The 16,009-nt window shown below is 41.9% G+C and overlaps 1 protein-coding gene across 8 annotated transcripts in view; it reads left to right on the forward strand.

Annotated features, from left to right (window-relative positions):
• LOC138757507 (RELT-like protein 1) overlaps positions 1–16,009 on the forward strand; it is a 279,768-nt gene that overhangs the window by 171,083 nt on the left and 92,676 nt on the right. For 4 of the 8 annotated variants that reach the window (XM_069924976.1, XM_069924978.1, XM_069924977.1 and 1 more), the window contains exons 7-9: positions 6,273–6,500; positions 8,215–8,368; positions 9,105–9,138. In XM_069924976.1, the coding sequence (XP_069781077.1) occupies positions 6,273–6,500; positions 8,215–8,368; positions 9,105–9,125 (403 nt within the window). In that variant the 3' untranslated portion in view covers positions 9,126–9,138. Of the gene's footprint in view, positions 1–6,272; positions 6,501–8,214; positions 8,972–9,104; positions 9,139–16,009 lie in introns of those variants that run through there. The other 4 variants (XM_069924972.1, XM_069924973.1, XM_069924979.1 and 1 more) reach the window with 1 other exon arrangement.

Raw genomic sequence — 16,009 nt, forward strand, 5'->3', positions numbered from 1 at the left:
CAATGTGGCAGGCACCAAGAGATTTCTTTAGGCAGTCCTTGTACCTTTTCTTTGGTGCACCTCTGTCACGGTGGCCAGTGGAGAGCTCGCCATATAATACGATCTTGGGAAGGCGATGGTCCTCCATTCTGGAGACGTGACCCATCCAGCGCAGCTGGATCTTCAGCAGCGTGGACTCGATGCTGTCGACCTCTGCCATCTCGAGTACCTCGACGTTAGGGGTGTGAGCGCTCCAATGGATGTTGAGGATGGAGCGGAGACAACGCTGGTGGAAGCGTTCTAGGAGCCGTAGGTAATTAAACTGAAATGTAATATATGAAATTGCCTGTAGTCTGCCCTAAGGCAAACAAAGGTCTGCCATTAGCACTGCCTGGCACCTCTTATAGTCAGAAAAAGAGAAGCAAAAGCGAGACTCCTTGGAGTTATTGAATGACTGTGGATTCACCTCCAACACTCCTGCAGCCTCTGCAGCCATGCAAGACCGGATCAGTTCAAACCATCGGCAACCGGAGCCCAGATCCAAACGTCTGTCATAATGGGGAAGCCTTCAGTGCTCAGGATCCTTCGGGAACCCTTCTTGCCCTAGCATTCTCTCTAATCCTGGTTCTGATACCAAGTTCTCATGAGCCAGTCTGCTGTAGCCTGGTGTGAGCCGTTTGGCCTCAAATCACCAGCAGCGTACAGCCTGCGTAGGTTCCTCGCCCTCAATTTGGCAACAGTTCTCTGCCTGTGTGTGTCCATCAGCTTGCAGTGTCCATCACTGGTCTGCTAAAGTGGTCGCCATCCTTTTTTGTTTTAAATGTAAATTTAGACAAACAGCGCTGTAACTGGACATTTTGGCCCACGAGTCTGTGCCGCCGAATTTACACTCAATTAACCTACACACCCAGTACATTTCGAACTTTGGTCATCTCCTCTGCTTCTCCTCCTCAACAAAGGGTGTACTCTCCGTTACTGGTGCCCTGTGCCAGTCTGCTGCTCCCCTGGCGTTTGCAATCCCTGTGGCCACTGCTGAACACAGGTGGCAGCATCTTGGGCCCAGACCCTGCGGTCACAGGATTTTAAATAATACACATTTTGCTCCTTTAACATGCCATTTATAGTCTGTACTGAGCCACTGGCAGTAAAACTGGTCAGTTGGACCCAGTGGGGTAGCCCTGTGTCTCTGCTGTCCGCTCTCCCTGCATCCACTTCAGCAGCAGCTCTGCCTTCACAGCATCTCTGGCACTGTTGCCATTCTTTTCATATTTGTGTGATATCTGGGTTCGTAGAGAGGTCTTATAATTTCTGATTCTGTTTGGATGGAAACTGGAGTGTTTCGATCACTGGTGAATTTTTGCTGTTTCTTAAAACAGTGTAGAAGCAGAGAAGCACCAGCCAGACTATTAGATAAGTCTAACCTTGAGTCTCATAGTACTGGTTTGAAGCCAGCCAAGAGATCTCTGCAGACTGGCCTGTGGGAAAACTGCCAGCAACATTCCCCTTCACAATTTGACTTGTCTCTGACTTTAGTGTTCACACACTGCCATGTGGAAGTCACATACTAAACAAAAGACCAGAGAAAAAAAAACCCAATAGTGTTGGGATGCATACTTACAAACTCTGGATTTGCAAATGGCAGCCTAATTGTTGCCCATACCCACACTCCTTCATGGGACAACTGCAGAAGCCAGATCTTGAACTAAGTTGGCCACTGGAAAAGACTACAAAGCAGGCCAGATGGAGTACAAATTAATTGTGTACAGGTAGTCCCCGACTTACGACCATAATTGGGATCAAAAGATCGGTCGTTTCTCGGAATGGGCACAAGTCAGAATTTTGCCCGGGCATGTGGAGTACTGGTCTTAAGAAAACTCTTTAATGAAATCCTTTTTTAATCGTAGATTTCATTGTTGTATTTGACAAACTATAACAGGGATACAGGGCATGTAAGAGCCAAAATGTCTTTACTTACCTTGTTATTCAGTGGGCGTGGCCATCTTGATTCCTGTGCACATAGTCTTCAGTTGGCACATGTGCGGTGGGATCGCGTATTGAAATTTGTTTGGTGCATTCATGGTGTGTTCACATATCGGAGCTCAGTTGGCGCAAGCGGGAGAGTTGAACACCCTAACAATATTTAATTTGCATCCTTAACTCTCCCGCATGCGCCAACCGAATTCCAATATGCGAACCCACTGTGCATGCGCCAAACGAAGATCATTGCATGTGCACAGGAATCAAGATGGCTTCACTCAGCCTATGGTCCCTGGGATGCCAAATAGCAAGGTAAGTATGCACATTTTGGCTCTTACATGACCTGTATCCCTGTTATAGTTTTTCAAATACAACATAAACCGTGTAAATTTTATTTTTAAAAAAAATTCAATCATATGTGCAGATAGATGCAAATTGAGTAGGTCGTAAGTCGGGGAGTAACTGTATTGTTTCTTTCTGCTTGCTGTTTTTCTTTGTCCAATTTCCTTTTGTACATACAAGACTTCATGTTTATAATGTTTATGTAAAGCTTTTTAGGATTGTACTCTATTCTCTAGCAATTAGTCAATAGTACAAAAACGCTTATTTCCTCCCCCATCAGGTTGCTAAATGGGCAATGAACCACAGACACTACCTCACTTCTTTCTCTTCTGCACTTATTTATTTATTTTTTAAATAGTGTATTTATGGATATGTAATTTATAGCAATCTTTGCACCTGTAATTCACAATAAGGCTGCCACAAAACATTGAATTTCATGGCACATGTTCATGACAATAAATTCAGATTCTGATTCCTAATTTTTCTTAATTTGGCCATAAATAGAGGTACAGTTGAATCTTGTTGGCAAATTGTACAATCTAAGGTACTTTGAACTACAGGAGAACATAATTGTAGCTGCTGGAAATCTGAAATAAAAACTACGGCAAAGTGCATAGAGCTACTGTCTCGCACCCCTTGAGACTTGGGTGCATTTCTGATCTTGGGTGCTGTCCAAGTGAAGTTTGCAATTTCTCCCTGTGATTGTGAGAGTTTTTTCGAGGTCCTCCAGTTATCTCCTACGGCCCAAAGATGTTCTGGTTGGCAGGTTAATTGCCCACAGTAAATCACCTGTACTGTGTGGATGAATGGCAGAAGCTGGGGAGAGTTCATGAGAATGGAGGGAGAATCAACCCAAGCCTTTGGGCAAAATGGAGGTCTACAAATGATCACCTTCTTAAATATTTTTTAAAGCATCGTAATTTGGCAGTTGCATCCATTCCCTGTAATGTTGGGATGCAGACATTCCAATGGTAGTAGTATTAGAAAGTGGCAAAATTTAAATACATGTTGCATTAGTGTTCCTTTTGTTCACTTTTATAATTGGAAATGGTTAACTGAATATTTGTGTTTGTGAGTAAGTGTTAAATTCGTAGATGATGGAACAAAAAAATGCATTCTTAGACGAATAAGGAGCTTTGAGGTTTTTTGCCAATAAACAACTTTCATGTATATTAAATTATTATTAATGGAACCAGGGAATCTTCAGTCTGTAAATTTTACTCCTTTATAAGTAAAATTGCAATAGTCTGGCTCAAATAGCATAGAAGCTGATTTTCTGGATGACTGGTTGAAATTCCCTATTAATATCAAATACGTTTCCATTTTTTTGGATGCAGTATTATAATTAATTTCCTAGTGAGCCCAGTAAGTTTAAAGGCTGCACATACGCAGGGTCTGGGAAATCACAAGAGGATGCAGGAACTGGGAACGGGGCATAGCAGAAATTACCAAGTGAGCCAGATGCCGATCCTGGAAATTAGAATGGCTGGAGAGCAGTTATTAGAGTTTTACTTTAATAATGTATCCTGAAATATATGGGAAGCACTGTGAAACAATTACTAGAGCTGCAGTATCAAGGCTCGAGTGTCTCTGATTTAACCCTGACTTCTGCTGTCCAGTTTGCATTTTCTCTCTGGGATGGTGTCAGATTTCCTCTAGATCAGGGGTGTCAAACTCAAATTCACGGAGGGCCAAAATTAAAAACTAGGGCCGAACTAAATATTTATTGAAAATTTTCAACAACATCTGCATGTTTTCTCTTCTTTCAACATATGTAATGTTAAACTTTAGGATATAACTTTAGGAGGATAATGTTACAGGTCAGGAGTAACATTTGCTTGACCTGAGGGAGATGTAGTCAGCATTCACAGGCTGTGTCCATTTTGGCCTGCATCAGGACTCAGCATTTCCTGCTCACTCCTCAGGCTCTAGGCCTCTATTCACCCTCGACCCACCATCCCTCTACCTGACCAGTCCTTTACCCAACCTCTACTCACCCCTCACTCCACTCGCTCTGCCTCTACCCACCCCATCCTATACACGCCCCTCTACTGCCTCTCCCCTCAACCTGTTCCTCCCTCTACCTGTCTCTCACCCTCTAATCACCCCTCCCCTACTCGCCCTGCCCCTCCCCTTTTACCTCTTCCCTATCCACCCCTCCTTCTACTCATCCCTCCCTCTAACTGCCCCTCGCGCCACCATAACTTCCCCTGCCCATTACTCCTCACCTACACCCTCTGCCCACCCCTGCTTACCCACCCACTCAGGCCCAGCGCGCTGCCGATCAGCCTTTGTGGACAGCCACCATCTCTCTCTTCACGTGCAGGGCCGAACCAGCCGTCCCTGGGGTCCGCGCGGGTGCAAGCGCTGAAGGCCGTGGCGACCGGGAGAAGTGCGCTCGCGCTGTGGAAGGGCCGTCCGGTGCCAGTCGCGCGGGGCTCGCGCTGCCCGGGGGCCGTGCGCAGCCTGCCATGCCAGTCACGGCGACAGGAAATCACAGGCGCTCGCCAATCCGCCGCACCGCTCGACAGGTGGGAGAAGTGACTGGTTGTGCGGGAGCCTTCCAACTGGCTTGCCGGCTGATGACATCGACAGACTTCTCGTGTTACAATTTCTCGTGTTACAATGGGGAAGGATGTGCAATGAAGGGGGAGGATGGTGGGGGTGACATTACCAAAAAACAGCATCGGCTCTCGCTGCAGGGCGGGCCACCTCTAATACATTTTTGAAATGATCTTGCGGGCCAAATATAAGGCCAGAGTTTGACATGTGTGCTCTAGATGTTCTGATTTTTCTCCCACATTACAAAAATATATGGGTTGATAGGTTAACTGGCATTGTAAATTGCCGCCATTGTTTAGTTGTGTGGTTGAATGTTGTGGGAAGAGGACCGAGTTCGTGGGAATGTGGGGAGTATAAAATGAGTAACCAAGCTTGATGAAAAAAAGGATGCCAACTCAGTGGGCCAAAGGAGCTATTTCAATACCATATCTGTCTGAAGATTATTGCTGCTATTCAAGAGGTCAAATGGAGTGCATGAATTTGGCAATTACCACTACCTGAATGCTGTCCTAATAATTCAAGTGATCCTTTTTACCATAATACTGTCCTAATAATTCAAGTGATCCTTTTTACCATAATGGAAATTTCCATGGTATCACTTTAACAGGCAATTTTAGACATGCAATCTGGTTCCCCCAGAATAGTACTTCAAATAAATGGGCTTTTCCAAGGCATGGTAATGCAGTATCCAGTGCTGTTGTCTTGCAGCTCCAGGAACCCAAGTTGGATCCTCATCCTCTATGTTGTCCATGTGCAGTTTGCACATTCTTTTCCAGGTGTTCCAGTTTCCTCTTGCATTCCAGATTTTGCTGGTACATTAATTGCTCACTGAAATTTATTGCTTAATATAAATAGGAGGAAAATGAATTGAAGGAATGTGTGAGAGGAAAAGGTACAGAGATGAGGAGGAAAGGATGATGAGACATATAGTGGTGTCCTCTAAGACCTGGCAAGGACCTACCTGATGGACTGAATAGCCTCCTTTGTCATTTTAAGGATAAAATGAGTGCAAGACTATACTATACTAAACAATTGGATGGCTAATTTGGTGCCACAGGTAAAACAACAACATGTTTGCTTGATTATTTCCGATACTTCCAGGCACATGACCTACAATCATATTAAGGTTGTTAAAATGCCTAGTAACATTTAATCACATATGTTGTTGGTCTGTATACTTCTTGGACCTTGTGGGAGTTAGTTGTGCATGCAAAGCTTTATTGTGCAATTTTGCATGCAATATAACTTCTAATCAATGACGTCAAAATGCTGATAAAATTGACAAAGATAATTATGATGGAGGAAACCTGTTAAAAGTGTTACTCTATGGCCGCTTATTTAGCAGTGTTAAAATTGTGAGCAATGAAATTGCAATTTGAAAGTTAATTTCCATCCATGATTTGTCTCTTAAGTCCTTCAAGTCCCAATGGACCTCCTAGTCCTGTTACTCCTGAAAGTCCTGAAACTCCCTTATCACCCACTGGAAGCCCTACAAAGAACAGTTTTCAAGAACATCTACACACTGTTGGCGGAGCGGCAGGAAAAAGTCCTTGTTCACGTTGCAACCATCAAAAGTCGACGAGAACTAAAGAATTTAGAAGGAGTCGACCTGGAGAAGTTACAGTGTTATCTGTGGGAAGGTAAAAAAAAATCAAGTGTATGAACTTGTTTATGCTTTCACTTTTCCTCTAGTGCAATTAAAAATCCTTGAAAATATTAAGGATTCTTTTGTAACTGCTTTCGTTTAATATTTCAATCAGTCAATTAGTCATAAAATCTTTAAATGTATTCAAATAGAGAAAGAATGCTTTCCCACTTTGGAGAAAAAAATACAGTAAAACCTCATTAGAACAGAATCGCTTATAGCATGGGTGTCTGTGGACCCAAACTGCTAAGGGGCTAGCTGATGACAATCAGCCAGCGACCCAACTCCCCGCTGCCTGACAGCCCTGCCCCCCGCCGCAGGACTTCAGGGCAGGGGCTGCCGCCACAAGACGTCGGGGATCAAGTGAAGCTTGTAGCCATGTGAAGTACACCCATTCGGAGGTTGCTTGCATACCTGATGGACATATACAGTTACAACAGGGTGCTACTAAACTTTTTCCATTATATAAAAAAAAACAGGTGCAGATTGGACAGATTTTGAGTAGTAATTGGAGGAGGAACTAGAAGTCCAGGAATGAGAACCTACGATGGGGGAGGATGGGTAATGCATTGAGAAATGTAACTGAATAAGGGTGAAAGTCAGCATTGAGAATTAAATAAGTAACAAGGGATAAGGACCTCCATCGGGGACTTTGGACAGCTTTGATTGCTGGATTGATTGGAGAACTGTGAAGATTATTGAGGGAATGGGATCTGTTGATTGGGATTTCACAATATTTGAAGATTGACAGGGAGCAAGATATCAGAGCAGCCATGGTGGAAGAAGGGACTGGGGATCATGTAGCGTTGCCTCGGGGGGGAATCAAGTACAAAATCAATCAATCTTTGGTGTCATGGTACTTTGTAATATTTTTTTAAAATCACCTGTTGTTGGGGGATTCAGTGCTATGACAAAAAATGGCCACCTGGAAATAATATTCATATACAGTGCACTTCTGATGTGAAATTTATGTCAACTGCAGAAGACTGACCTGCACTAAATAGATTTTGGTAAAATTTCAGGACTGAAGAAAACAACTGGAATCTGCTATTGTGCAGTTTTCAGTTGCACACCACATTTTTGTGGTGAACAATGCAAATTAATTTCTTGACCATAAGACTTCAAAATAATTAGTCAGCAAAAACCCATTATCTGCAAGTCCGGTTCTGTCCTGGATAATTACATGTGTGGGACGTGATTTCAGTTGTTTAAACTCTGGTTTGGAACTGAGCTGGAGCATTTTTTGGTAAGCAGAATTAAAGGTGTTGTTATCTTACATCATCAGTGTTTAGGAAGATATTAAGTGAACAGCAATGGAGTTTGGGAAGAGAGGCAGTATAGGAATCCTCAGAATTTGGGACTGTAAACTTTTTTTTGGAATTGAAAAACTGAAAGATTTGCCATGGGGAAGTAAAAACACAATGCTGGAGAAACTCAGGAGGTCAAACAGTGTCCTTTATAAGTATAAGTTGTTGGAATTCTAATGCACCATGTGATTACAAGAGGATGCATATGATGTAGATCTCCTTGTAGGAGGAAAGATTGAGAAGTACTTGATAGAGGTGTTTAGAATCATTAAATTAAGGGGTAACTATTGCAAGTTACAAACCAAAGAATAGACACAAGATGGTTTACAACAGTGTGACCTGCTGCCATATGTGTATGATTTATTTTCATTAAAAATTTTATCTTTTGCCGTGTCTTCCTAGATTTCGAGTTACACATGTTGACCCAAAAACCCGTTCAAGCCATCAGAAAGGGTTGCATCATGGGCCTGCAGAAGTTGCCAGAACTGAGGTCCACACCACTCACTTGGATGATCAAGAGGTGCCAAGCTCACCAGGAAAACTGGATACAAAAGAGGTGTGTAAACGTTTGGAGAGAAAATAGCTTAAAACTGTAGGATACGATTCTTGTCTGGATGGCACGGTTGGCGTAGCGGTTAGCACAACGCCTTTACAGTGCCAACAATTGGGACCGTGTTTCGAATCCCACATTGTCTGTAAGGAGTTTGTATGTTCTCCCTTCATGGGTTTTCCTCAGGGGTTCTGGTTTCTTACCACTGTTTGAAATCTACCAGGTGTGGCTGAAATGGCCTGTAACCATGCTATATGTCTAAATTTAAAAAAAATCATTTAAAATATACTCTGCATATTGAACATTTCAATTACCAGTTAGTTCGTTCTCCAATTTTCCAGTTAATAAACGCATTGTATTTGAAGTTGTGTGTAACTTTGGCTAAAGAGACTCTAAACTTTGAGTTTCTTATGAAACTTTAAATTCCTTAATGAGGGAAAAAGTTGATCTCATAACAATGTTTGACCTGTTGAGTTTCTCCCACATTGTGTTTTTATTTCAACCATGCTGTCTGCAGACTTTCGTGTTTTACTTCTGGCAAATTCTTGAGTTCTGTATAAATGCATCATTAGTTCTAAGCTCAATAAAATGATTGGACGTGTAAAATCAAAACAATGTATTGTACTCTGGTCCATTTTGCATGCATGCCTCCTCTTGTTTTCCATTGGTTAATTATTCTTCCATATTGTGTTATTCATTGATGCAATTTTTCTGTAATAATTTTGTTTTGATGATTTTGCAGGAACCAGAAGCTCTGCAATAAGTTGTAAAATCAGGTATGCTAAATTAGTGGTTTTGATGGATATAATCTATTGTGTAATAACAGTGGCATTTATATTTTTATGGTCAAAAATCTCCTTAATTAAGCATGTTATGTTGGGTGGCAGGGTTAGTGTAGCGGTTAGAGCATCAGCATCCAGCTGCTGCTGTTTGTTTGTACTTTGTTTCTCCCTGTGTCTGTCAGGGTTTCCTCAGGGTGCTCCTTTTTCTTTCCACGTTCCAAAGATTTGGGGGTTAGTTGGTTCATGCAGGTGTATTTGGCCAGCGCAGGCTTGTGGGTCAGAAGGGCTTGTTGCAATTCTGCATCTTTAAATTAAATAACTTCTAAGATGCAAAAAAAACTGGTGTCTCTGAAATATTTAGATTATGAAACACTTTAGCTGTCTCAGTTAAGTGATATTAGTCCCCCTCAAACTGTTTCCATGCCTCTTACATTCGGGAGAGTACCAATTGACCTGTTGCTATAACAACAGGACCTTGTGTGATTTGAATTGAATATTATTTTTCCTCCTTCTCTCACACTTTCTGCAGGTTTTCAGTTGGTGAATTAATATTCCTGTAGTAAGATAAAGCCAGATATGAATTACTTAACAATTTCATTTTGTATGCATCAAATCAATACACTTAAAATCATTATTTTCTCTGTTTTTTTTCTGGACTTTTTTCCTTTCCCATCTATCAGTCACCACTCCCGCACCATTACATGTTTCAAGATGTACCAGAATTTAGTAGACTGCGAATTTCTACCCATCTTTTGTCTGAAATGGATTAATCCTTTATTTAAATCAACATTTGCAATCTCTTTCCCAGAATGCCAGACACCTTAGCAGAAGGGTGGGGGAAAGTTTTGTAAGGGGGAGGGTGGCGCGGAGAGAGTCACCGAGAAATGGAGTTTTGTCTCAATCTGATGGTTGGTGATATCTGAAGATGGTTGGTCATATCTGAAGATTGTGGCTGAACTCTACTAAAGGAATCCTGATACAGTTTTTCTGTTAAGACTTTTTAAAACACTAAACTTTGTACAAATCTTCAATTTTTTTTAATGAAATACTTTCCTAGATTGAATAGCCAAATCAGAAAAACAGTATTTGATTGTATGAAATAATTTGGCAAACTTCTTATACTTTCATTTGTTGCTGATACAAAACTATTAACTAATTTAATGTAGCTGACTCTCAAGACTTAAATTTTCCAAATCATCTTTGTCTTGTGGCCTAAAAGGAATGGTCTAAAATAACAAAATCTTGAAGGTTGGATTTTGTTTTAATTTGCTGTAAAATTTGCTATGGAAATTTCAGATCGGGGTAACGTTCCAGTGAAAAGAAAACATCTACATTAAGATTCAGAAATTACAACCTTGCATCAGCACAAAAGCACAAATTTAAGGCCATTCTGTTGTATGTTTCCTGTTAGTTGCCACATACTGAGATGAGACACTCTGATATGAACAGCTTAAGTATCAATAACTTGCCTGTTTCCCATCTCCTTGTGGGTCAGGAGGACTAAGGTGTCTGTTGATCACCTCAACGACTAGAGTACATCTGGACAGTATACCGGAGTATCAATGCTCAGTGAAAAACTTGTTAATCACTGTGCTGAAGTGGGATAATTTGCTGAAATCACCATCATATGATGAAAATGTAGTAATTCCTACACTGTCGCAGGATACAAATCCTGGTCATTTTATCTACGAGCATCTACTCCTTCCCCTCACCCTGACCCCTCCACCATACAAAAAAAAACATGTTTGGGTAATTTTTTTTACAAGTATTGCAACTCTTCAAGAAAATAGCAACATTTCAAGAAAATAATTTCAAGAAAATAGCTCCTCATTACCTTCTCAATGGAATGTAGTAATAAGTAGGTTCTAAAAAAATAAAATAAAAATACCCTGATTTCCATATAACCATATAACCACTTACAGCACAGAACAGGCCAGTTCGGCCCTACTAGTCCATGCGGTAACAAATCCCCAACCTCCTAGTCTCACTGACCAGCACCCGGTCCATACCCCTCCAGTCCTCTCCTCTCCATGTAACAATCCAGTCTTTCCTTAAATGTAACCAATGATCCTGCCTCAACCATGTCTGCCGGAAGCTCATTCCACATCCCTACCACCCTTTGCGTAAAAGAAATTTCCCCTCATGTTCCCCTTATAATTTTCCCCCTTCAATCTTAAACCATGCCCTCTAGTTTAAATCTCCCCCACTCTTAATTGAAAAAGCCTATCCACATTTACTCTGTCTGTCCCTTTTAAAATCTTAAACACCTCTATCAAGTCCCCCCTCAATCTTCTACGCTTCAGAGAAAAAAGCCCTAGTCTGCACAACCTTTCCCTGTAACTGAAACCTTGAAATCCTGTCAACATTCTCGTGAACCTTCTCTGCACTCTCTCTATTTTGTTTATATCTTTCCTATAATTTGGTGACCAAAACTGTACACAATACTCCAAATTTGGCCTCACCAATGCCTTGTACAATATCATCATAACCTCCTTACTCTTGAATTCAATACTCCGATATATGAAGGCCAACATTCCAAATGCCTTCTTCGCCACACCATCTACCTGAGTATCAGCCTTGAGGGTACTATTTACCATCACTCCTAAATCCCTTTGTTGCTCTGCACTTCTCAATAGCCTACCATTTAATGCATATGACCTATGGTTGAATGCTTCCAATTGGAACGTTCTCCATTCATCCCCTTCCCATCCATGTTGAAATTCTGGGCTTCTGCAATTGAATATCCCTACCACCAGATGTCCTCTTGTGACCAGATAGATAATCTGGGTTTCTAAATATTACTTAAATGGGAGTGCTGTGGAAATTGGTTTGCAGGTTATAGCAGTGTATAATCAAACTTTTCAGCCCTCAAGAGTTCATGCCACCCAATTAAACTCATCTTCCATAGGGCTCATAGCATTCAATGCATATGTAATATAAGTGGTGATTTAGATATTTAAATATTGTCGGTGACTTTGCTTCTAACACTCTGCAGTGATTACTTCATTCTCACCACTGAGTGAAAAAAATCCCTCTCTGATCCCCTCTCTATCTTTATCTCTTAAACCTATGCCCTCTACCTGTATTCACCATTGAGGAAAAAAAAATCCTGTTTTTTTTTGGATACCTCTTTTAATTAGTATACATCAATCATGTCCCCTCTTAACCTGTGAATTTCCTTTGAATGCCAATGCAAAAACTTTACTTTGTGGTTCCTTATCCAGATTTCCCCCTGTTCCTAATAGGCTGTGCACTTTCTTTGGTTATGTATTTGCCCTATGTTTATTTAGAAAATGCTTTTGTATTTACCTTCATCCTGCTCACTGATAATATTTCATGACCTCTCTTTGCCTTTCCAATTTTATTTTTAAGCATCTACAGTTTTTGTACTCTAGCCTCCCTGTCTTTCGTCCTGTAAACCTGCCTTATGCTTCTATTTTCCTTCTTGTCCAACTCTTGATATCCTTCATTATCCAATATTCTCAGTGCTTGTTAGCCTTGGTTTTTTAAAAAAATATTTTAAACAGGGACTTTTGATTCAGAACTCTTCCTCCTTTGAATGCTTTGCGCTGTGCAGATGTAAATTTACTTGCAACAGTCCCAATAATAGACGATTGAACACTGCAGCACAGTATAGGCCATTTATCCTTCGATGTTGCGCTGACCCATATATTCTTTTAAATAAAGGACTAAACCCTCCCTACTCCATAACCATCTACTTTTCCTCTATCCATGTTTCTGCCTAAGAGTGTTTTTAATGGCCCTAATATTTCAACCTCCACCACAATCCCTGGCAAGGCATTCCAGGCACCCACAACTTGCTGTGTTTTTTTTAAAAAACCATACCCCTGATGTCTCCTCTAAACTTCCCTCCCTTCACTTTGTATACATGTGCTTGGTGCTTGCTAGTCCTGTCCAGGGAAAAAGACACTGATGTCACCTATCTATGCCTCTCATTCATAATCTTGTTCTTTGGCTTGGCTTCGCAGACGAAGATTTATGGAGGGGTAATGTCCACGTCAGCTGCAGGCTCGTTTGTGGCTGACAAGTCCGATGTGGGACAGGCAGACACGGTTGCAGCGGTTGCAAGGGAAAATTGGTTGGTTGGGGTTGGGTGTTGGGTTTTTCCTCCTTTGTCTTTTGTCAGTGAGGTGGACTCTGCGGTCTTCTTCAAAGGAGGTTGCTGCCCGCCGAACTGTGAGGTGCCAAGATGCACGGTTTGAGGCGATATCAGCCCACTGGCGATGGTCAATGTGGCAGGCACCAAGAGCTTTCTTTAGGCAGTCCTTGTACCCTTTCTTTGGTGCACCTCTGTCTCGGTGGCCAGTGGAGAGCTCGCCATATAACACGATCTTGGGAAGGCGATGGTCCTCCATTCTGGAGACGTGACATACCCAGCGCAGTTTGATCTTCAGCAGCGTGGATTCGATGCTGTCGGCCTCTGCCATCTCGAGTACTTCGATGTTGGAGATGAAGTCGCTCCAATGAATGTTGAGGATGGAGTGGAGACAACGCTGGTGGAAGCGTTCTAGGAGCCGTAGGTGATGCCGGTAAAGGACCCATGATTCGGAGCCGAACAGGAGTGTGGGTATGACAACGGCTCTGTATACGCTAATCTTTGTGAGGTTTTTCAGTTGGTTGTTTTTCCTGACTCTTTTGTGTAGTCTTCCAAAGGCGCTATTTGCCTTGGTGAGTCTGTTGTCTATCTCGTTGTCGATCCTTGCATTCGATGAAATAATCTTGTAGACCTCTATTAACTCTCCTCTCATCCTTCTATGCTCCAAAGAGAAAAGCCCTAGCTCTGATAACTTTGCCTTATAAGACTTATTTTCCAATTTAGGTAGCATCTTGGTAAATCTCCTCTGCACCTTCTCCATACCTTTCCTATAATGAGGTGACCAGAACTGAACACAATACTCTCAAGTGTGGTCTCACCAGAGATCTGTAGAGTTGTAACATGACTTCTCTATTCTGGAACTAAATCCTGTTGTTAATGAAGCCCAGCATCCCATAGGCTGCCTTAACTATCCTATCAACCTGTGGAATGGCCTAGAGGGATGTATGGATTTGGACCCCAAGGTCTCTCTTTTCATCCACACTCTTAATTAACCAACCATTAACCCTGTTCTCAGCCTTCTGGTTTGTCCTTCCAAAATGCATCAACTCACACTTATCTTGATTGAACTCCATCTGCAACTTTCTGCCCAACTCTAAATTTTGTTTTTATCTTATTGTAATTTTTGACAACCTTCAGCTCCATCCACAACTCCTCCAACCTTCGAATCATCTGCAAACTTACTGACCCATCCTTCTGCCTCTTCATCCAGGTCATTTATAAAAATCACAAAGAGCAGGCTTCCCAGAATAGATCCTTGTGACACTCCACTAGTCGCCAACCTTCAGGCAAAACACTTTCCCTCCACTACTACTCTCTGCTTTCTACCTGCAAGCTGATTTATTTTTAATAATTGTTTATATAACCACACACCCAAGGTTCCATGGAACCCATGCCTCATGACTTTCTGAACAAGTCTATCATGGGGTCCTTATCAAATGCCTTACTAAGATCCATATAGACCACATCTACTGCCCTACCCTTATCAATTTCTTTTGTTACTTTCTCAAAAAAACAATTAGGCTTGTGAGGCACAACCTTTCCTTTACAAAGCCATACTGACTATCCTTGAGTAGACTGTACTTCTTCAAATGTTCATAGATCCTATCCTTAAGAATCCTCTCCATTTGTTTGCACACCACTGGCGTAGACTCACCAGTCTATAATTCCCAGGATTCTCCCTATAACTTTTTTTTTAAAACAAGGGGTCTACATTTGCCATTCTCCAATCCTCTGGTACCTCTCCTGTGGCCAAAGAGGACTCAAAAGATCATAGCTACTGCTCCAGCTTTCTCTTCCCTCACTTCCTACAACAACCTGGGGTATATCGTGTCTGGCCCCAGGGCTTATAAGAAGATCCAACCCTTTCTCTTCTTTATTCAATGTCCACATTATCCAGCACAGAAGCCTGTTCTATTCCGACCTCCCCCTGATCAAGGTCCTCTTCTCTTGTGAATACTGAGGCAAAGTTTTCATTTAGGACCTCCAAACCTCCTCCACCTCCAGGTACATGTTGCCTCCTTTATCCTTTACCAGTCCCACCTTTATTCTCATTATTCTTCTGTTCTTCACATATGCATAGAATACCTTGGGGTTCTCCTTAATCCTACATGCTAAGTCCTTCTCATGCCCCCTTCAAGCTCTCCTAAATCCTTTTTTAAGCTCCTTCCTAGCTACCATATGCTTCTCATGAGCCCTTCTAATCTATGCTTCCTTCTTCCTCTTGACCTGTAGCCTGACCTGTTTCATCAGCCATGATTCCCTTTTCCTACCATCTTTTCCTTGTTCCAGTGGGACAAACCTATCCTGAACCCAACACAAGAGGTCCCTTAACTTTCTCCACATTACTTTTGTGCTTTCAACCTTGAACCCCTTGCTAGTTCCTGCTCATCCCATCATAATGAGCCCTTCCCAAATTAAACACTTTTCCATTTTGTCTGCTTTATCCTTATCCATAGTTATGCTAAAGCTCAGGGAGTTGTGGTCACTCTCACCAAAATGCTCTCCCACTGAGAGGTCTGCCAGCTGACCAGGTTCATTACTCAGAATTAAATCCAGTATAGCCACTCCTCTTGTTAGCTGGTCCACATACTGTGTCACAAATCTTTCTTGAACACACCTGAAAATTCCGCCCCATCTATCCATTTTGCTGTCAGCAGGTGCCAGTCAATATTAGAGAAGTTGAAATCATCCATAACTACAAGCCTGTATTTCCTGCAGCATTCAAAAATCTGCCTGCTTATCTGCTCC

This window comes from Narcine bancroftii, chromosome 3 (assembly GCF_036971445.1).
Source record: "Narcine bancroftii isolate sNarBan1 chromosome 3, sNarBan1.hap1, whole genome shotgun sequence".
Taxonomy (NCBI): domain Eukaryota; kingdom Metazoa; phylum Chordata; class Chondrichthyes; order Torpediniformes; family Narcinidae; genus Narcine; species Narcine bancroftii.